We start from the raw sequence: 21,654 nt of genomic DNA, 5'->3' as shown, positions 1-21,654 counted from the left end.
GGCACGCTCAAACCCAAACGCTTGAAAGTCAAGGGTGTATAAAAACCTAAAAATGGGAAGATCGATATGACCAAATGACCCCTTAAAAGTATATCAAGAAGCCAAATTCATCAAGGTAAACATTGCTCGAGGCAGCTAGAACCTTATTTTCTTAAAAACTTCTTAATTAATCAACTGAGAATTTTAGAAAAGTATGTTGCAAATCATATCAGCTTCGAGAACTGACTACTGACCTGACGACAACCTTGGGGAAGAAGAGTCCACCAGCAGTAGTACTGACCGAGTACAAGAAGAAAAATCATAAGATTGAGTATAAAACGATACACTATTACATTCAATATAACATTTATTTATCTGCATACTGAGGAGATGCCTAGATTAGAGGTGAACAATAAAGACTCCTTAGAGTCTACTTAAGTGTCTTGACGGTAATTAACAGTATACTTTTTATTAAATTTTCTGTTATACTTATTACATATATTGCATTAGTAAATATATTTTGGTCAACCAGTTACGTAGATGGAAAAGACAACGTGGCTTAACTGACCAATGAAATATGTATTAATAAGTCCTGTATTTATTTGCAGGGAAACGTCTGGATGATCCTGTTATATACACTTTTCGTGATGTTGCTTGGAATAGAAACGTAACTGTTTGTAAAAGGGAACAGCTACAGTTACTAAAGTCAGAACATTATTTCCAGAAAGGTGTTATAAAATCTGAATATGGGGTAGTAAATATATACATAAATAACCCGAAAGAAGACATTGTATCTCACGATATCTATAATAAAAATGTATGGGAACCTTGGGGAATCAATACTGTGTACAAATTCATTCGGCACGATCCTTCAATCGGCGTAATTGATATTGGTGCAAACATAGGTGTTATTGCACTACAGTTAGCTAATGTGGGAAGGAAGGTTATTGCTATAGAGCCAACACCCCAAAATACACAGCATCTATTATAAAGAATGGGTATTCTGATCAGATCACCGTTGTTCATAATGCCCTTAGCAACGATCACCAAGATGTACCATTTGCTTTTCCAAGTAAAGGAGAGTATGCATTAGGATTTGTAGACCAAGGAAAAGACAATATAGTAAAGGAAATGCCAAAGCTGTTTGGAAATTTCTATAGTAAAAATATAGTTCTCTTGAAAGCTGCTATATTGGATGATATCATGACTCTTCCAGAATTCAAAGCAATGCCAAAAGTATTCATAAAAATAGATGTCCAAGGTTTTGAACATAAGGTGTTTGAAGGTTCGGAGAAACTGTTTTAGTCCGTAAAGGTGAACGGGGTATTTATTGAATGGTACTATCACAGAAACACTACATCTGGAAAATTCCTTTTACAAAAATTTCAAGAATTTGATTTTGAACCTTTCTTCTGTAGTGACGTTTTACAAGACGTTTCCTCTAATCTTGATACTCCGTGTGGAAAAATAGATGTTAAAAGGTCTGGTTCATGGGGGACCGATGTTGTATGGCTACCTCGAGGAAAAAAGATTTAATTCAAAATACTTTGAAAGGATCAGACAATATGATTTTGTTTTGTAAGTGATTTAAGTAAACCAAAAAAAAAGTCAAGTAAACTGTTATCTTCCTTTGACTAATGTATTTATTGCATTACATCTAATTAAATTTCAATCTTTATAAATAAATGTTAAAAAATTAAAAAGGAAAAGATTCGAAAATTGCATAAGAACCTTTCCTTCCAGTTGTATCAGATATGGAGCTCTGTTTTATGTCAAACATTTATAACAAGAAGTTGTCAAATTGACAGCAAACCATCTGATCAGAAGGACAACGTGACCCTTTGTCATCACTTTGCCTCCGTCGTACGTCTGAATCATTCTCTCGCTGAATGGATTGGTTCAGATTTTGTTTGATTTATCTATAGGATGTATACTTTGAAGTTTGTGATATTCGCACGTGCCCATCTACTAGCATGGCCACTGTAGATTAAAATAACTTGCTGATTAACTGCAGCTTTTGGCTAATATCTAGAAATCTATTATAATGAAAAAAAACTGATAGTATAAAAATAAAGCACTTTCGCCTGAAATATTTGTATTTTTTTTACTTTTTTAGCAGTTTTTGGCTATTGTCTCGAAAAGTATAGGAGCTATGTTGAAAATGTGAATTCAAAAAAGGATCACCACGATAACATTGATTTCCCCAAAATTTCAACAAAATCTGACGACAACCCTATAAGTGGTTATAACCCTCCAAAGGTAATTTTTCATAGTTTTTTACTTTTACATTCAAAATTATAGAAGCTAGTGTAAAAATTAAAAAATGATCAGCACCATAATAAATATCTACCGTGAAAATGTGACAAAAATCCAACAACCGATTTTGGAGTTATTGCCTCTAAAATATTAATTTTAACATATTTTTGCACTTTTTCGCTTTTGTCTTTAATATCATAGTAGCTAGGTTGCAAATTACAGGTACACTAGTAGTTAATTAAAGTCAGGTTATCGATTTGAATGTATGTCCAGATTGTAACTCAGACTTAACGTTTCACATTCTAGATTTGCGAATTAACTCCTTAGGTAATATAATGTTTTAGATTGTGACAGTGTTTAAAAGTCGGTGTTAACATTTCTGTATGTTATTATTGCAGATAATCTGCAGCGGCATTAAGACATTGTATGTAGAGTTATAGATTGTAAGTACACGTAAGGGTGTTAGACCGAATGAGTGTATCTTATTTAACTAAGATATTAATGTTAAGCAAAACGATAGTTTTCAATAATTTAGGACGGGATCTTTCAGCGATTTGAACCATATGTTATTGAAAAGCATGATAAATGCAGGATAAGGTTAAGGAGACGGATTTGTAGAAGTTCTTCTTGTTTCCGAATCCCCGTATTTCTATTGTATAATTGTAATTTGTGCACTTTTGAAAAAAATAAAACATCGTTTAAACTAAATGCAGGGTACTCATCTTGGTGTAAATACTAATGAATACATTTTACAGCTTGTAGTTTTTACAAATGAATAACAATAAACTCTCACTTTTCAAATCTCATTGTTAACCATTAACCTTCAAATAATAGGAAGAAATAGAATTTCAAACACTAGGTCACTTGGTTAATTTGCAATATATTTTATTTATCACTCGGTCATCCAAATCAAATGTAATAGAGGAGGTTTTATTCTCTAATTTATCAGAAGAAACCTGAGACAAATCTGATATTACTTATTAAACGTAATAGAATATATACCTGCATATATTGTTGTCTGAATTCTGAACTACTAAAGGAGTTTAATGCCCCCACTTTGGCGTCAAGTTACAAAGAAATTCGATACCCCTATTTATGTTCGTCAACTCATCTCTCAAACGACTGGTCAGTCCTTGTATGATAATCTTAGTGACGTCGGTTTACATTTACTTCCTATCATAGTGAACATTACGATCAAAAGATTTCCGCTGACCTTAATTAAAGATAAGGAGGGTCGATTTGACCAAATACAAAGATGCAAACAATTACAGGTCACAGTACTATTTTCATCAGTAAGTAGAACCCATACCGTAAAGTAAGCATTAAAAAGTCCGGGATGACAAAATGCGAAATAATCCAAAAGATAAAAACAACGGCTTTTGTATGGATATGATTTAACCACTTTATATTTTGCAGAAACGTTTTTTATTGTATAAAAATGCGGTTAATTTAGCAAAATATATAAGGGTCTAAATGGGAAGGTCTTCATCTGTTCTGTATTCTTTGATTGTTTTATGCCATTTTGTTTTTCTATTCTTTATTTTTGTGCACCCTATTGTTCTCTATTCTTTTATCATTAATTTATCCTATATTTTTTACCCATTATTCTTTATCCAGTAAATCCCACCTAGACCCTAATATATGTCGGAAGTACAAAGCACAAATATAAAAAAAAAATCGAACAAAACTAATGTGTCCACGTATATACATGTATAATGAAGATGTATGCAAGATTGATAAAGTGAAAATTGTTGCAGGCTTGAAGTCGTTACCGGGTAATACACTGGGTTATTGTATAATCGGAAACATGCTACATCCAAATATGACTTTAGTAACCATAATATTATGTCATCGACAGGTCAGAATAACCGGTGAAGTTTAGATTAGATGTTGGAAATCTAAAATAAATAGAAGTTAATTTCGATAGATTTATATCCAACTAATTCTGTTTATTAGATACAAAAAAGTGTGTCTTAAAAATTGTCCAAAAGGACGAAACTGCACAGGAAAGATATATTTTATGTGTAAAATGACTGATATAGTGTTCGAGTGGACGAAAATATTTTCATCTTAAAATTTACGAAAATCAGGAAACGTTTGAAAATGCTACATTATTAAAGCACCTTAATACATGTTTCAGCTCGATACAATGTCATATTAAAAAAAATGGTAGATCAAGCAAAGACTTCATTTGATTCTTCTTACATCATGTAATGTAGTTTCCATTCCATTTGAAACTAAGGTAAATGACTGTTGTGCATCATTTGAAAAATCTAATGTGCAGTTTACTATCTATATCCATATACTGAAAAAATTCTAAGATTTTAGGATTTTTCAGTAGATCAATATGGATAGTAATCTTCAAATTGCTAGAAAAACAGAAATATTGACGCAAATGTTCAATACGTTAATAATGTTATATATAAAACTAGACAGGAAATACGAAAAATAATTTGAAACACATTGACTAACAAAATTCTAATCTGCTAACCCGAGTTCCTGTGACGGACAGGTCAAAATATGATAACTGGTCAAGTTAATTAAATACCTTTATATGTTGCATTCATAATTTGCTTTTATAAATATGCTATAAATAGATGTCACATGTAGAAAGCACAAAATTAATATTGAAAAAAATCGAACAATAATTATGTATCCTACATCACCAAGATGCATGCATGATTGATAAAGCGGAAGCTGTTGCTTGGTTTAAATTTTTAACCCGACTATGAACTCTTTGTTTTTAAATGAGAAGCACACTACATTCCATGTATGACTTTAGTTACAATGATAATATGTCAAGGACAGGTCAAAATATTATAATAAGTGGTCAGGTTTAGATTTAATGTTGGACATCTAAGGGAAAAAAGGTGAGTTAGGTCATTTTCAATATGTTTATATTTTAAACTAACGCTATTTATGAGAGAGAGAAAGAGTGCAGTTAAAAAATGCCCATGAGGACAAAAATGCAAAAAAAAGATCTAATTCTAATATAGTCCGAGATTACTCTGACGTCCAACGGCTGTTTTGCCAGACAAGCTGGGGCCGTGGGACGTCAGAGCTCGTCCCATATCAAAAAGTGGATATTTGCCCGTCCAAAATAGATGCGCTGCTTCGTCGCTTCTGGTGCCAACGGACGGCCTTGGAATTATATAAATCGGGTATCAATTTGTTCATTTTTCATTTATCTCTTCATTTATGTAAGTTTCACCTACCTGCCACCCTTTGTTTTCTCATATTTAGACAGTTTTCACAGTGACCCACCGATTCTGGCATTTTGACTTTCATTTTGAAAGATTGTCATGTGATCACGAGAAAAAAGTAAGGCACAATGGACTATGGGAAATGATGTATGCATATGACCCTAGGTCAATATGAATATATAATCTAACACCTCGCTCATTTACGATGCAAACAATGTAAATATCAGAGAGCTTCCGAATGTTATCGTGGTTGGCACTAAATGCTTAATACCGATCTCCTGTAAAGGAGATGAAAAATCGTGGTTGGCTACTAAATGTTAAATATCGATCTATAAAGGAGGTGAAAAAAGTATAAATATTTGCATATTTGAGTCTCGAGGTCGCAAAATCTCTCGTAACTTGACGGCCATTTGAAAATAAAAGTAAAAATGTCTGAATCGATGGGTCACTGTGAAAACTGTCTAAATATGAGAAAATAAAGGGTGGCAGGTAGGTGAAACTTACATAAATGAAGAGATAAATGAAAAATGAACAAATTGATACCCGATTTATATAATTCCAAGGCCGTCCGTTGGCACCAGAAGCGACGAAGCAGCGCATCTATTTTGGACGGGCAAATATCCACTTTTTGATATGGGACGAGCTCTGACGTCCCACGGCCCCAGCTTGTCTGGCAAAACAGCCGTTGGACGTCAGAGTAATCTCGGACTAATTCTAATAATGTGTGAAATGGTTGTAGAAGTGCCGGAGAAGAAATTTGGTTGAATAACTTAATCTTAAAAACGTCTTAAACTTAAGACATGCTTTAGATGAAATAATATTTTTCAATTCGATACAATATCACATTAAAAAGATGGTCGAATTATCAAGGACTTCACTTGTTTCTGTTACAGTTGGAACCAGCTCTAAATTATAAGCCTGGTAGCTTTTGTTAGGTTTTTTTTACAACCATTGGCTCAATACCACTGATGATGAAATGTTTGTCCCCGAGGTTATCATCACCAGCCCATTAGTAATCACTTCTGTGTTGACATGAATTATCATTGAAATTGTCATACCGGTATTTATAAATTAACTGTCTACAAAATGTTGTTCGAAATACTAAGGATTTTCAACCACAGGAATAGATTACATTAACTGTACTTGGCAAAACATTTCTGAACTTTTGGACCTCAATTGCTCTTCAACTTCGTACTTTATTTGACCTTTAATCTTTTTTTTTTTATTAGAGCATCACTGGTGAGTCTTTTGTAGACGGAACGCGCGTATGGCGTACAACATTATACGTCTGGTATCTTTGATGAGTTTATTTTCTAACCTCTCGCAAAATCTGCGAGGAACTGTCAGGAAAACTTTTGCAGAACAGTCTGTAGATAATAAACTCATCATAGATACCAGGATTGAAATTTTATATTTGTGCCAGACGCGCGTTTCGTCTACAAAAGACTCATCAGTGACGCTCGAATACATTTTTTTTAAAAAGGAAAAATAAAGTAGATCAGTTCTTCTGACATCTTTGAAACAGCTTTATATAGTTTGTGCTTATGATGTGCTGTTGCGTCATTGTCCCAGGTTAAAAAAGGGGGGAGATTGGGCGCACAGAAACATGTTTAACACCGCTTCATTCTGTATGTGTCTGTCCCAAGTCAGGAGCCTGTATTTCGGTGGTTGTCGTCTATTGCTGTATATCATATTTGTTTTTTGTTTCTTGTTTTGTCCATAAATCAGGCTGTTAGTTGTCTCGTTTGATTTACATTTGTCATGTTGGTGTCTGTTATAGCTTGTCATGCGGTGCTAACTACTGTCATTTCGGTCTCTGGGGGAAAGTTGTCTCATTGACAATCACACCACACATTATTATTGTTTATATAGTACAATATATATCATAACTTATTTAAAACAAAACACCATTAAATATATGTAAATATACCAGTACATATTATATGAACATTAAATTTTATAAATTGAATTTGAATACATGTTTGAATCCCTATGAGATGCTTTATTATTATAGAATACGTATCTTGTAAAAAGGGTCAGTTTGATGCTGCTTTTTAAAAAAAAGCATAAGTTACAACTCCTTACAAAGAGAGAAAGAGCGAGTCCGTCAAACGTCTAAGCAACAACGGACAACAACAAACACACAATTGTATAACACATGTCGAATAATCTACTGAGAATTAATGAGTTGTATATAGATTAAACAAAAAATATCAAAGATCTGCTTCAAGACCAAAGTTTCAAAATAATAACAATAATACATTCAGTTATTATTACATAAGACAACAACTAACGGGTTTCCTGACTTGGAACAGGCACTTTAACGTATTCTTGCGTCAATTGTTTTTTCTGTCAATGCGTATGTTGAATAAGGCATCACTAATCAAATTCAATTATTTAGAAATCTTTTTGGAACGACTTTAAGCTTTGCTCAATGGTGTTGAAGGTAAAAATATTTCTTTTTACTTTGCTTCGGTAAAAACATGATTTTACTTAAGTAAAAATTGATAAATTCTTAGTATGATTTAAAACCATAGGCGTCATTCAAAGTGCCGTGGATTCTATCTGGATACTAGTACATGTACGTCTGCAATTTAAATGTAATAGTTGTGGCATTCATTTCTAATCAAATGATTATCAAAAGAATACCAAAATATTAACTTTGCAGATGGCGAACATAAGAAGATCGAGGAATTTTATTCAGGTTGGATTTGTCTTTTTGGTGCTATTCCTGATATTGTGTTTCATATACAAAGTCTCATCAGGACTCAGAAGATCAGGTATGAGTAAAGATATGTAGATAAATTCATATACAAAGTCTCACTAGTACTCAGAAGATCAGATATGAGTAAAGACATGTAGATAAATTCATATGCAAAGTCTCACCAAGACTCAGAAGATCAGGTATAATTAAAGACATGTAGATAAATTCTGTACAAAGTCTCACCAGGACTCAGAAGATCAGGTGTACAATACAATACTTTTCTGCTCTTTGGTCGGGTTGTTGTCTCTTTGACACGTTCCCCGTTTCCATTCTCAATTTTATAACGTATAAGTAAAGATATGTAGATAAATTCATGTACAAAGACTCGTCAGGAATTAAAATTTCAGGTATATAGATTAATTTCAAGTCATAATAAAGATGGGCAAAACCACTATCACACGTTAAAATATCACGTTTGAATAATACGACAGAGTTATATTGCCTGATTTGTCTTAGGTAGTAAGCCTACTCCCCCTGTTCCTACAGTGGTTGTGAATTGGTATGCTCTGATCTAGGAAAAAGTGGTTGTATAAATTCAAAACTGCTAAATAGTCTTTTCCAGGGAGTGTAGTTCACTAAGAAGTATAGATGTTTAAAGGTGAGACTTTTGAGATTAAAAGTATTTCTAAAGTGATTTACACAACATATAGTATTTAACTTTTCTGATGAACGAGGTTCTGGATGGGATTCTCAGATGATAGAATAATCGGCATAAAATGAAGAATGGACAAAAATAGGCAAACAAATATAAGAGTACTACTGGGTGCTAAAACACATAGAATAGAGAATAGAGAATAATGGTCCAAAAAGTAAAGAATAGATGATAAATTACCTTAACAATTACAGAACGAAGACAGCTCCTCCAGACCCGCATGACAATTATCGTGTAATATGTGTACCAACTAAGATCCACTGACCGAATCAAGAAATCTATCATTCTTTATTGTGTCCGGGACGGATGGATTTTCCTTTTTTGAGTCAAATTAAGCCGCAGTCTCCACACCTGTTGAAGCCCTTCCGTCAATTCCTTTAAAGTTCAGCTTGCAACCATATACTTCCAACGTCGATTCACCATGACCACCGTTACTAAAATACGGTAAAATGTAATCTTAGATATTACAATATGGTGGTATTTATGTTTGAACCCTTATAGTTTCTGAAAATTTTTTAAATTGTGATTAAATCCAAACCTTTATTGATAAATTTCAATTTAGAAAATGTTAGTACAAACATTTTCTTTCTTGATGTGTGGAAAAAAGTCGATATGCAGAAAAGCTATATACTTATAAAGACGGAAATCGAAAATTTCGTGCACTTTTCTGAATTTAGCTTCACAAGGAAAGCTCAAACACAAACGCTTGAAATCCAATGAAGTATAAAACTTAAAAATGTGAGGATCGATATGACCAAATGATATATTCAAATTACCGGTATACCAAGAAGCCAAATTCACCAAGATAAACTTTGCCCGAGGCAGTTGTAATCTTTGTGTCTTAAAAACTTCCTAATAACACAACTGAGGATTTTTGAAAAAGTATGTTACATATTATATCAGCCTCGAGAACTGACCTCTGACTTGATAGTTCACCAGCAGCGGTACTGATCGAGTTCAAGTATAAAGTGCATAAGATTGGCTATTAAAAGATATACCATTACATTCAATATAAATTTTATTTAACTACGTACAAAGTGTTTTGACGGTTATTTACATGGTAATTAATAGAAAACTTTTTATAACATTTTCTATTATACTTAGTACATATATTGCATTAGTAAACTTCCTTTAACCAATTAGTTATAAAAATGGCTTAAAAGACAAATGAAATATGTATTAATTATTCCTGTATTTATTTGCAGGTAAAAGTCTGAATGACCCTGTTATATACACTTTTCGTGATGTTGCATGGAATAGAAACGTATCTGTTTGTAAAAGGGAACAACTACAGCTATTAAAATCAAAACATTATTTCCAGAAAGGTGTTATAAAATCTGAGTATGGGGTAGTAGATATATACATAAATAACCCGAAAGAAGACATTGTATCTCACGACATCCATAATAAAAATGTATGGGAACCTTGGGGTATCAATACTGTGTACAAATTCATTCGGCACGATCCTTCAATCGGCGTGATTGATATTGGTGCAAACATAGGTGTTATTGCACTACAGTTAGCTAATATGGGAAGGAAGGTTATTGCTATAGAGCCAACACCCCAAAATACACAGCATCTGTGTGCCTCTATTATAGAGAATGGGTATTGTGATCGGATCACCGTTGTTCATAATGCCCTTAGCAACGATCACCAAGATGTACCATTTGCGTTTCCAAGTAAAGGAGAGTATGCATTAGGATTTGTAGACCAAGGAAAAGACAATGTGGTAAAGGAAATGTCAAAGCTGTTTGGAAATTTCTATAGTAAAAATACAGTTCCCTTGAAAGCTGCTATTTTGGATGATATCATGACTCTTCCGGAATTCAAAGCAATGCAAAAAGTATTCATAAAAATAGATGTCCAAGGTTTTGAACATAAGGTGTTTGAAGGTTCAGAGAAACTGTTTCAGTCCGGAAAGGTGAACGGAGTATTTATTGAATGGTACTATCACAGAAACACGACATCTGGAAAATTCCTTTTACAAAAATTTCAAGAATTTGATTTTGAACCTTTCTTCTGTAGTGACGTTTTACAAGACGTTTCTTCTAATCTTGATACTCCGTGTGAAAAAATAGATGTTAAAAGGTCTGGTTCATGGGGGACCGATGTTGTATGGCTACCTCGAGGAAAATAGATTAAATTCAATGTACTTTGAAGGATCAGGCAATATGATTTCGTTTTGCAAGTGATTTAAGTAAACAAAAAAAAGTCAACTAAACTGTTATCTTCCTTTGACTAATGGATTATTCCATTACATCTAATTTAATTTTAATCTTTATTAATAAAAGTTAAAAAATTAAAAAGGAAAAAATTCTAAAATTGCATAAGACCCTTTCCTTCCAGTTGTATCAGATTTGGAGCTCTGTTTAATGTCAAACATTTATAACAAGAAGTTGTCAAATTGACAGCAAACCAAATGACCGGAAGGACAACGTGACCCTTTGTCATCACCTTGCCTCCGTCGTACGTCTGAATCATTCTCCTTTGAAATCGCTGAATGGATTGGTTCAGATTTTGTTTGATTTATCTATAAGATGTATACTTTGAAGTTTGTGATATTCACCCGTGCCCATCAACCAAAATGGCCACTGTAGATTAAAATAACTTACTGATAAACTGCAGCTTTTGGCTAATATCTAGAAAACTATTATAATTAAGAAAACTGATAGTATAAAAATAAATAAATAATGTTACATTAAAAATGATAGAAGCTAGTGTAAAAATTAAAAAATGATCAGCACCATAATAAATATCTAACGTGAAAATGTGACAAAAATCCAACAACCCATTTTGGAGTTATTGCCTCTAAAATATTAATTTTAAAATATTTTTGCACTTTTTGGCTTTTATCTTTAATATCATAGTAGCTAGGTTGCAAATTACAGGTAAACTAGTAGTTAACTAAAGTCAGATTATCGATTTGAATGTATGTCTAGATTGTAACTCAGACTTAACATTTCACATTCTAGATTTGCGAATTAACTCCTTAGGTAATATAATGTTTTAGATTGTGACAGTGTTTAAAAGTCGGTGTTAACATTTCTGAATGTTATTATTGCAGATCATCTGCAGCGGCATTAACACCTTATATGTAGAGTTATAGATTGTAACAAGTACACGTATTAGATATACCGTAAGGGTGTTAGCCCGAATGGGTGTATCTTATTTAACTAAGATATTAATGTCAAGCAAAACGATAGTTTTCAATAATTTAGGACGGGATCTTTCAGCGATTTGAACCATATGTTATTGAAAAGCATGATGAATGCAGGGTAAGGTTAAGAGAGACAGATTTGTATAAGTTCTACTTGTTTCCGAATCCCCGTATTTCTATTGTATAATTGTAATTTGTGGACTTTTGAAAAAATAAAATATCGTTTAAACTAAATGCAGGGTATCCATTTTTTTTAACGACATCTTGGTGTAAATACTAATGAAAACATTTTACAGCTTGTAGTTTTTACAAATGAATAACAATAAACTCTCACTTTTCAAATTTCATTGTTAACCATTAACCTTCAAATAATAGGAAGAAATAGAATTTCAAACACTAGGTCACTAGGTTAATTTGCCATATTTTTTATCTATCACTCGGTCATCCAAATCACATATAATAGAGGAGGTTTTATTCTCTCATTTCTCAGAAGAAACCTGAGACAATTCTGAAATTACTTATTAAACGTAATAGAATATACCTGCATATATTGTTGTCTGAATTCTGAACTACTAAAGGAGTTTAATGCCCCCACTTTGGCGTCAAGTTACAAAGAAATTCGATACCCCTCTTTATGTTCGTCAACTCATCTCTCAAACGACTGGTCAGTCCTTGTATGGTAATCTTAGTTACGTCGGTTTACATTTACATCCTATCATAGTGAACATTACGATCAAAAGATTTCCGCCGACCTTAATTAAAGATAAGTAGGGTCGATTTGACCAAATACAAAGATGCAAACCATTACAGGTCACAGTACTACTTTCATCAGTAAGTAGAACCCATACCGTAAAGTAAGCATTAAAAAGTCCGGGATGACAAAATGTGAAATAATCCAAAAGATAAAAACAACGGCTTTTGTCTGTATATGATTTAACCACTTTATATTTTGCAGAAACGTTTTTTATTGTATAAAAACGCGGTTAATTTAGCAAAATATTTAGGGGTCTAAATGGGAAGGTCTTCGTCTGTTCTGTATTCTTTGATTTTTTATGATGTTTTGTTTTCTATTCTTTATTTTTGTGCACCCTTTTGTTCTCTATTCTTTTATTATTAATATATCCTATATTTTTTTTACCCATTATTCTTTATCAAGTAAACCCCACCTAGACCCTGATATATGTACGAAGTAGAAAGCACAAATACTGAAAAAAATCGAACAAAACTAATGTGTCCACGTATATATAATGAAGATGTATGCAAGATTGATAAAGTGAAAATTGTTGCAGGCTTGAAGTCGTTACCGGGTAATACACTGGGTTATTGTATAATCGGAAACATGCTACACCCACATATGACTTTAGTAACCATAATATTATGCCATCGACAGGTCAGAATAACCGGTGAAGTTTAGATTAGATGTTGCAAATCTAAAATAAAAAGAAGTAAATTTCGATAGATTTATATCCAACTAATACTGTTTATGAGATAAAACAAAGTGTGTCTTAAAAATTGTCCAAAAGGACGAAACTGCACAAAAAGATATATTTTTATGAGTAAAATCACTGATATAGTGTTCGAGTTGACGAAAATACTTTCATCTTAAAATTGACGAAAATCAGGAAACTTTTGAAAATGCTCCATTATTAAAGCACCTTAACACATGTTTCAGCTCGATAAAACATGTAACTTCTTACATCATGTAACGTAGTTTCCATTCCATTTGAAACTAAGGAAAATGACTGTTGTGCATCATTTGAAAAATCTAATGTGCAGTTTACTATCCATATCCATATACTGAAAAAAATCCTAAGATTTTAGGATTTTTCAGTAGATCAATATGGATAGTAATCTGCAAATTGCTAGAAAAACAGAAATATTGACGCAAACGTTCAATACTTTAATAATGTTATATATAAAACTAGACAGGAAATACGAAAAATAATTTGAAACACATTGACAAACAAAATTCTAATCTGCTAACCCGAGTTCCTGTGACGGACATGTCAAAATATGATAACTGGTCAAGTTAATTAAATACCTTTATATGTTGCATACATAATTTGCTTTTATAAATATGCTATACATAGATGTCACATGTAGAAAGCACAAAATTAATATTGAAAAAAATCGAACAATAATTATGTATCCTACATCACCAAGATGCATGCATGATTGATAACCCGGAAGCTGTTGCTTGGTTTAAATTTTTTTAACCCGGCTATGAACTCTATGTTTTTAAATGAGAAGCACACTACATTCCATATATGACTTTAGTTACAATGATGATATGTCAAGGACAGGTCAAAATATTATAATAACTGGTCAGGTTTAGATTAGATGTTGGACATCTAAGGGAAAAAAGGTGAGTTAGGTCATTTTCAATATGTTTATATTTTTAACTAACGCTATTTATGAGAGAGAGAAAGAGTGCAGTTAAAAAATGACCATGAGGACAAAACTGCACAAAAAGATCTAATTCTATGTGTAAAGTGCCGGAGAAGAAATTGGTTTGAATAACTTAATCTTAAAAACGTCTTAAACTTAAGACATGCTTTAGATGAAATAATATTTTTCAATTCGATACAATATCACATTAAAAAGATGGTCGAATCATCAAGGACTTCACTTGTTTCTGTTACAGTTGGAACCAGCTCTAAATTATAAGCCTGGTATCTTTTGTTAGGTTTTTTTTTACAACCATTGGCTCAATACCACTGATGATGAAATGTTTGTCCCCGAGGTTATCATCACCAGCCCATTAGTAATCACTTCTGTGTTGACATAAATTATCATTGAAATTGTCATAGCGGTATTTATAAATTAACTGTCTACAAAACTTTGATTTGTTCGAAATACTAAGGATTTTCAACCACAGGAATAGATTACATTAACTGTACTTGGCAAAACATTTCGGAACTTTTGGACCTCAATTGCTCTTCAACTTCGTACTTTATTTGACCTTTAAACTTTTTTTTTATTAGAGCATCACTGGTGAGTCTTTTGTAGACGGAACGCGCGTATGGCGTACAACATTATACGTCTGGTATCTTTGATGCGTTTATTTTCTAACCTCTCGCAAAATCTGCGAGGAACTGTCAGGACAATTTTTGCAGAACAGTATGTAGATAATAAACTCATCATAGATACCAGGATTGAAATTTTATATTTGCGCCATACGCTCGTTTCGTCTACAAAAGACTCATCAGTGACGCTCGAATACATTTTTTTTAAAAAGGACAAATAAAGTAGATCAGTTCTCCTGACATCTTTAGAACAGCTTTATATAGTTTGTGCTTATGATGTGCTGTTGCGTCATTGTCCCAGGTTAAAAGGGGGATTGGGCGCACAGAAACATGTTTAACACCGCTTCATTCTGTATGTGTCTGTCCCAAGTCAGGAGCCTGTATTTCAGTGGTTGTCGTCTATTGCTGTATATCATATTTGTTTTTGTTTCTTGTTTTGTCCATAAATCAGGCTGTTAGTTGTCTCGTTTGATTTACATTTGTCATGTTGGTGTCTGTTATAGCTTGCCATGCGGTGCTAACTACTGTCATTTCGGTCTCTGGGGGAAAGTTGTCTCATTGACAATCATACCACACATTATTATTGTTTATATAGTACAATATATATCATAACTTATTTAAAACAAAACACCATTAAATATATGTGAATATACCAGTACATATTATATGAACATTAAATTTTATAAATTGAATTTGAATACATGTTTGAATCCCTACGAGATGCTTTATTATTATAGAATACGTATCTTGTAAAAAGGGTCAGTTTGATGCTGCTTTTTAAAAAAAAAAGCATAAGTTACAACTCCTTACAAAGAGAGAAAGAGCGAGTCCGTCAAACGTCTAAGCAACACCGGACAACAACAAACACACAATTGTATAACAAATGTCGAATAATTTACTGAGAATTAATGAGTTGTATATAGATTAAACAAAAAATATCAGACCAAAGTTTCAAAATAATAACAATAATACATTCAGTTATTATTACATAAGACAACAACTAACGGGTTTCCTGACTTGGAACAGGCACTTGAACGTATTCTTGCGTCAATTGTGTTTTCTGTCAATGCGTATGTTGAATAAGGCATCACTAATCAAATTCAATTATTTAGAAATCTTTTTGGAACGACTTTAAGCTTTGCTCAATGGTGTTGAAGGTAAAAATATTTGTTTTTTACTTTGCTTCGGTAAAAACATGATTTTACTTAAGTAAAAGTGATAAATTCTTAGTATGATTTAAAACCATAGGCGTCATTCAAAGTGCCATGGATTCTATCTGGATACTAGTACATGTACGTCTGCAATTTAAATGTAATAGTTGTGGCATTCATTTCTAATCAAAAAATTATCAAAAGAATACCAAAATATTAACTTTGCAGATGGCGAACATAAGAAGATCGAGGAATTTTATTCAGGTTGGATTTGTCTTATTGGTGCTATTCCTGATATTGTGTTTCATATACAAAGTCTCACCAGGACTCAGAAGATCAGGTATGAGTAAAGATATGTAGATAAATTCATATACAAAGTCTCACTAGGACTCAGAAGATCAGATATGCGTAAAGACATGTAGATAAATTCATATGCAAAGTCTCACCAAGACTCAGAAGATCAGGTATAATTAAAGACATGTAGATAAATTCTGTACAAAGTCTCACCATGACTCAAAAGATCAGGTGTACAATACAATACTTTTCTGCTCTTTGGTCGGGTTGTTGTCTCTTTGACACGTTCCCCGTTTCCATTCTCAATTTTATAACGTATAAGTAAAGATATGTAGATAAATTCATGTACAAAGACTCGTCAGGAATTAAAATTTCAGGTATATAGATTAATTTCAAGTCATAATAAAGATGGGCAAAACCACTATCACACGTTAAAATATCACGTTTGAATAATACGACAGAGTTATATTGCCTGATTTGTCTTAGGTAGTAAGCCTACTCCCCCTGTTCCTACAGTGGTTGTGAATTGGTATGCTCTGATCTAGGAAAAAGTGGTTGTATAAATTCAAAACTGCTAAATAGTCTTTTCCAGGGAGTGTAGTTCACTAAGAAGTATAGATGTTTAAAGGTTAGACTTTTGAGATTAAAAGTATTTCTAAAGTGATTTACACAACATATAGTATTTAACTTTTCTGATGAACGAGGTTCTGGATGGGATTTTCAGATAATAAAATAATCGGCATAAAATGAAGAATGAACAAAAATAGGCAAACAAATATAAGAGTACTACTGGGTGCTAAAACATATAGAATAGAGAATAGAGAATAATGGTCCAAAAAGTAAAGAATATATGATAAATTACCTTAACAATTACAGAACGAAGACAGCTCCTCCAGACCCGCATGACAATTATCGTGTAATATGTGTACCAACTAAGAACCGCTGACCGAATCAAGAAATCTATCATTCTTTATTGTGTCCGGGACGGATGGATTTTCTTGTTTTGAGTCAAATTAAGCCGCAGTCTCCACACCTGTTGAAGCCCTTCCGTCAATTCCTTTAAAGTTCAGCTTGCAACCATATACTTCGAACGTCGATTCACCATGACCACCGTTACTAAAATACGGTAAAATGTAATCTTAGATATTACAATATGGTGGTATTTATGTTTGAAACCTTATAGTTTCTGAAAAATTTTTAAATTGTGATTAAATCCAAACCTTTATTGATAAATTTCAATTTAGAAAATGTTAGTATAAACATTTTCTTTCTTGATGTGTGGAAAAAAGTCGATATGCAGAAAAGCTATATACTTATAAAGACGGAAATCGAAAATTTCGTGCACTTTTCTAAATTTAGCTTCACAAGGAAAGCTCAAACACAAACGCTTGAAATCCAATGAAGTATAAAACTTAAAAATGTGAGGATCGATATGACCAAATGATATATTCAAATTACCGGTATACCAAGAAGCCAAATTCACCAAGATAAACTTTGCCCGAGGCAGTTGTAATCTTTGTGTCTTAAAAACTTCCTAATAACACAACTGAGGATTTTTGAAAAAGTATGTTACATATTATATCAGCCTCGAGAACTGACCTCTGACTTGATAGTTCACCAGCAGCGGTACTGATCGAGTTCAAGTATAAAGTGCATAAGATTGGCTATTAAAAGATATACCATTACATTCAATATAAATTTTATTTAACTACGTTCAAAGTGTTTTGACGGTTATTTACATGGTAATTAATAGAAAACTTTTTATAACATTTTCTATTATACTTAGTACATATATTGCATTAGTAAACTTCCTTTAATCAATTAGTTATAAAAATGGCTTAAAAGACAAATGAAATATGTATTAATTATTCCTGTATTTATTTGCAGATAAAAGTCTGAATGACCCTGTTATATACACTTTTCGTGATGTTGCATGGAATAGAAACGTATCTGTTTGTAAAAGGGAACAACTACAGCTATTAAAATCAAAACATTATTTCCAGAAAGGTGTTATAAAATCTGAGTATGGGGTAGTAGATATATACATAAATAACCCGAAAGAAGACATTGTATCTCACGACATCCATAATAAAAATGTATGGGAACCTTGGGGTATCAATACTGTGTACAAATTCATTCGGCACGATCCTTCAATCGGCGTGATTGATATTGGTGCAAACATAGGTGTTATTGCACTACAGTTAGCTAATATGGGAAGGAAGGTTATTGCTATAGAGCCAACACCCCAAAATACACAGCATCTGTGTGCCTCTATTATAGAGAATGGGTATTGTGATCGGATCACCGTTGTTCATAATGCCCTTAGCAACGATCACCAAGATGTACCATTTGCGTTTCCAAGTAAAGGAGAGTATGCATTAGGATTTGCAGACCAAGGAAAAGACAATGTGGTAAAGGAAATGTCAAAGCTGTTTGGAAATTTCTATAGTAAAAATACAGTTCCCTTGAAAGCTGCTATTTTGGATGATATCATGACTCTTGCGGAATTCAAAGCAATGCAAAAAGTATTCATAAAAATAGATGTCCAAGGTTTTGAACATAAGGTGTTTGAAGGTTCAGAGAAACTGTTTCATTCCGGAAAGGTGAACGGAGTATTTATTGAATGGTACTATCACAGAAACACGACATCTGGAAAATTTCTTTTACAAAAATTTCAAGAATTTGATTTTGAACCTTTCTTCTGTAGTGACGTTTTACAAGACGTTTCTTCTAATCTTGATACTCCGTGTGAAAAAATAGATGTTAAAAGGTCTGGTTCATGGGGAACTGATGTTGTATGGCTACCTCGAGGAAAATAGATTAAATTCAATGTACTTTGAAAGGATCAGACAAAATGATTTTGGAAGATAAGAGATTTTAGTGAACAAAAAAGTCAAATAAACTTGGATCTTTTTTTGAAAGATGGATTATGTGCATTACATTTAATTCAATTTTCATATTTATTAATAAATGTTATGAAAGATTAAAAGGGAATCATTCTCCTTTGAAATAGCGGAATCGATTGGCTCAAAGGGTGTCTTTTTCATCTATAGGATGTATACTGTGAAGTAATTTATATTTGCCCATGTCCACCAACCAACATGGGCACTGTAGATTTAAAACAAAACTTACGGATCAACTGAAGTGTTTGGCTTATATCTGGTAAACTATAATAATTAACAAAAACTAATACTATAATCATGGTAAGCAAGACAAGCTTTAAATACCATGAACATTTTAGAAATATCTGTCAATCAGTTTTTGAGCATTAACGTTGGGGATGTTTTTTTTATAACTTTTTTAGCAGATTTTTTTTATTGTCTCAAAAAAATTGGAGAGAGGTTAAAAGTGAGAATTTAAAAATGATCAGCACGATGAGATCTACTTCCCCAAAACTTCAGCAAAATCTGACGACAACCCCTTCAAAGATATTTTTTCATATTAGTTTTACTGTTACGTATAAAATGATAGGAGCTAGTGTAAAAAATCAAAAAATTATCAGCACCATAAGAAATATCTACTCTGAAATCTAACAGTCCATTTGGAGTTATTGCCCCTAAATTATTTATTTTAACATATTTTTGCAGTTTTTGGCTGTAATCTTAAATATTATGGTACACATGAATGCATTTCCAGATTGTAACTCAGGCTTAACATCTTAACTCCTTAGGTAAAATAACGTTTTAGATTGTGACAATGTTTAAAAATTTCACATTATCTGCAGCAGCATTAAACACCTTGTATGTAGAGATTGTAACAAGTACAAGTACTAATTAATAAATCTTACAGCTTTGTGTTAGTTTTTTTTCTTTCATTTTTACAATTAACCTAGGAAGCAATAGAACTTTAAACACTAGGTAAACTTGTCATTTTTTTTTATTTTTCACACTCGGGCATTCAATTCACACAGAGGAGGTTTTATTTGCTCCTTTATCAGAAGAAACCGAAGACAATTCTGATATTACTTATCGAAGTTATAGTATATAATTTCCTGTTAAAATTATTCATGAAAAAAGGACTTTTTTGTGAAAAGAAAAGAAAATCTATCAAAAAGAATTTTGAAACAAAATATTAGAAAGATATATTTTATGATTTGCTTTTAAAAAATCAAAATAAAAAATGGTGTCACCGAAATTGTTTTCTTTCTAAAAGTAAAAAAGGAAACTTTCATTAACATTACTTTAAGAGTTATATCCCCTCACATGGCTATGTTGAATCGAACAAAAAAATATACTTGGTATTTTAAAAACAGTCTAAATAATACTATGATTCACTTTTTTTATTTACAAAACAATCTTATACACAAATTGACATTCTGTCTCAAAATTTGCAGATGTAAGCAAAGAACTAGAACGATTGTGTACTGCTATTGTACAATGCAAAACGGCGGTATACAGTTAATCTACCTTAAGAGTATTTTTAGGTAAATATTATACAGAAGAATACTGTTAATGTTTCAAATGTGAATATGATATTTTTTTATGTGACATGCTTCTGTCGAGATGTTTGTTACAATTATAAGTAAGGACTTTTATAAATATATGTGTATTGCTTGCTGTATTTTTTTTAAATGAAAAAAATTAAAATGTCAAAGTCGGATTTTCTTTTCTTTTTTGTCATATTTGATACTTAATCTTCAAATCATAAGAAGGATAAGAATTTTAAACATCATTGTTGAATTAATAGCTAATTGAATGATTTTAAGCTTTATATGGCTTATTTACTTCAACTAATGGACAAGAATGTATATTGTGTATCTATTTATGATACAAACTCCCTACACGTACCTTTCGTCAAAACTTAAGCAAAAGACACTTTTATTGCTTTTCTACATCTGACAGAGAAAGTGAGGCCTTCAGCACGGAGCACAAGATCACACCTCACAACAAATTCGAGACGCCTTAAGCAGCGGTTGAACGGAATGTTTTGCAAGACTCCTATAAAGCTACATTTGTGCATTATGATACACAGAAAGGGAGGAGTGCAGACTATAAAAAGTGTTATTTCGGATGATTCTCTGTTCTATATGAATTTTGATATTTATAGAGACCCTTCTTGTGAAGATTGATTACTATGTTGAATACATCTATCTCATCGAACTTAAAATTTATGATACAACAGATACAGTTAAGTCTGCCTCATATCTTGACTTACATCTAGAAATTTACAATT

At 32.4% G+C, this 21,654-nt stretch overlaps 3 protein-coding genes across 3 annotated transcripts; all 3 read left to right on the top strand.

Moving 5' to 3' along the window:
* Positions 1 to 369: 369 nt before the first annotated feature.
* On the top strand, positions 370 to 1,579 carry LOC127720845 (uncharacterized). The gene is made up of 4 exons (XM_052227594.1): positions 370 to 384; positions 704 to 957; positions 1,017 to 1,101; positions 1,285 to 1,579. Exons 1-4 carry the CDS (start codon positions 370 to 372, stop codon positions 1,513 to 1,515), a joined length of 585 nt encoding a protein of 194 aa, XP_052083554.1. The 3' UTR covers positions 1,516 to 1,579.
* A 4,197-nt stretch (positions 1,580 to 5,776) lies between these two features.
* LOC127720844 (uncharacterized) lies at positions 5,777 to 10,991 on the top strand. The gene is made up of 3 exons (XM_052227593.1): positions 5,777 to 5,927; positions 8,107 to 8,218; positions 10,060 to 10,991. Exons 2-3 carry the CDS (start codon positions 8,107 to 8,109, stop codon positions 10,989 to 10,991), a joined length of 1,044 nt encoding a protein of 347 aa, XP_052083553.1. The 5' UTR covers positions 5,777 to 5,927.
* Positions 10,992 to 17,100: 6,109 nt separating this feature from the next.
* Positions 17,101 to 21,081, top strand: LOC127720843 (uncharacterized). The gene is made up of 2 exons (XM_052227591.1): positions 17,101 to 17,110; positions 18,370 to 21,081. The coding sequence occupies exons 1-2, from the start codon at positions 17,101 to 17,103 to the stop codon at positions 19,299 to 19,301; spliced, it is 942 nt and encodes a 313-aa protein (XP_052083551.1). The 3' UTR covers positions 19,302 to 21,081.
* Positions 21,082 to 21,654: the final 573 nt, after the last annotated feature.

This window comes from Mytilus californianus, unplaced genomic scaffold (genome assembly GCF_021869535.1).
Source record: "Mytilus californianus isolate M0D057914Y unplaced genomic scaffold, xbMytCali1.0.p SCAF_11, whole genome shotgun sequence".
Lineage (NCBI taxonomy): Eukaryota > Metazoa > Mollusca > Bivalvia > Mytilida > Mytilidae > Mytilus > Mytilus californianus.
The sequence above is the reverse complement of the archived record's forward strand: the minus strand, read 5'-3'. Positions and strand labels throughout refer to the sequence as shown.

Excerpts from the sequence above, each read along its gene's own strand:
- LOC127720844 (XM_052227593.1), top strand. The coding sequence starts at position 8,107 with ATGGCGAACATAAGAAGATCGAGGAATTTTATTCAGGTTGGATTTGTC. Across the intron at positions 8,219-10,059 it reads ATCAGGACTCAGAAGATCAG|GTAAAAGTCTGAATGACCCT; the intron begins GTATGAGTAAAG and ends ATTTATTTGCAG.
- LOC127720845 (XM_052227594.1), top strand. Across the intron at positions 958-1,016 it reads CCAACACCCCAAAATACACA|CAACGATCACCAAGATGTAC; the intron begins GCATCTATTATA and ends TAATGCCCTTAG. Across the intron at positions 1,102-1,284 it reads ACCAAGGAAAAGACAATATA|TCCGTAAAGGTGAACGGGGT; the intron begins GTAAAGGAAATG and ends AAACTGTTTTAG.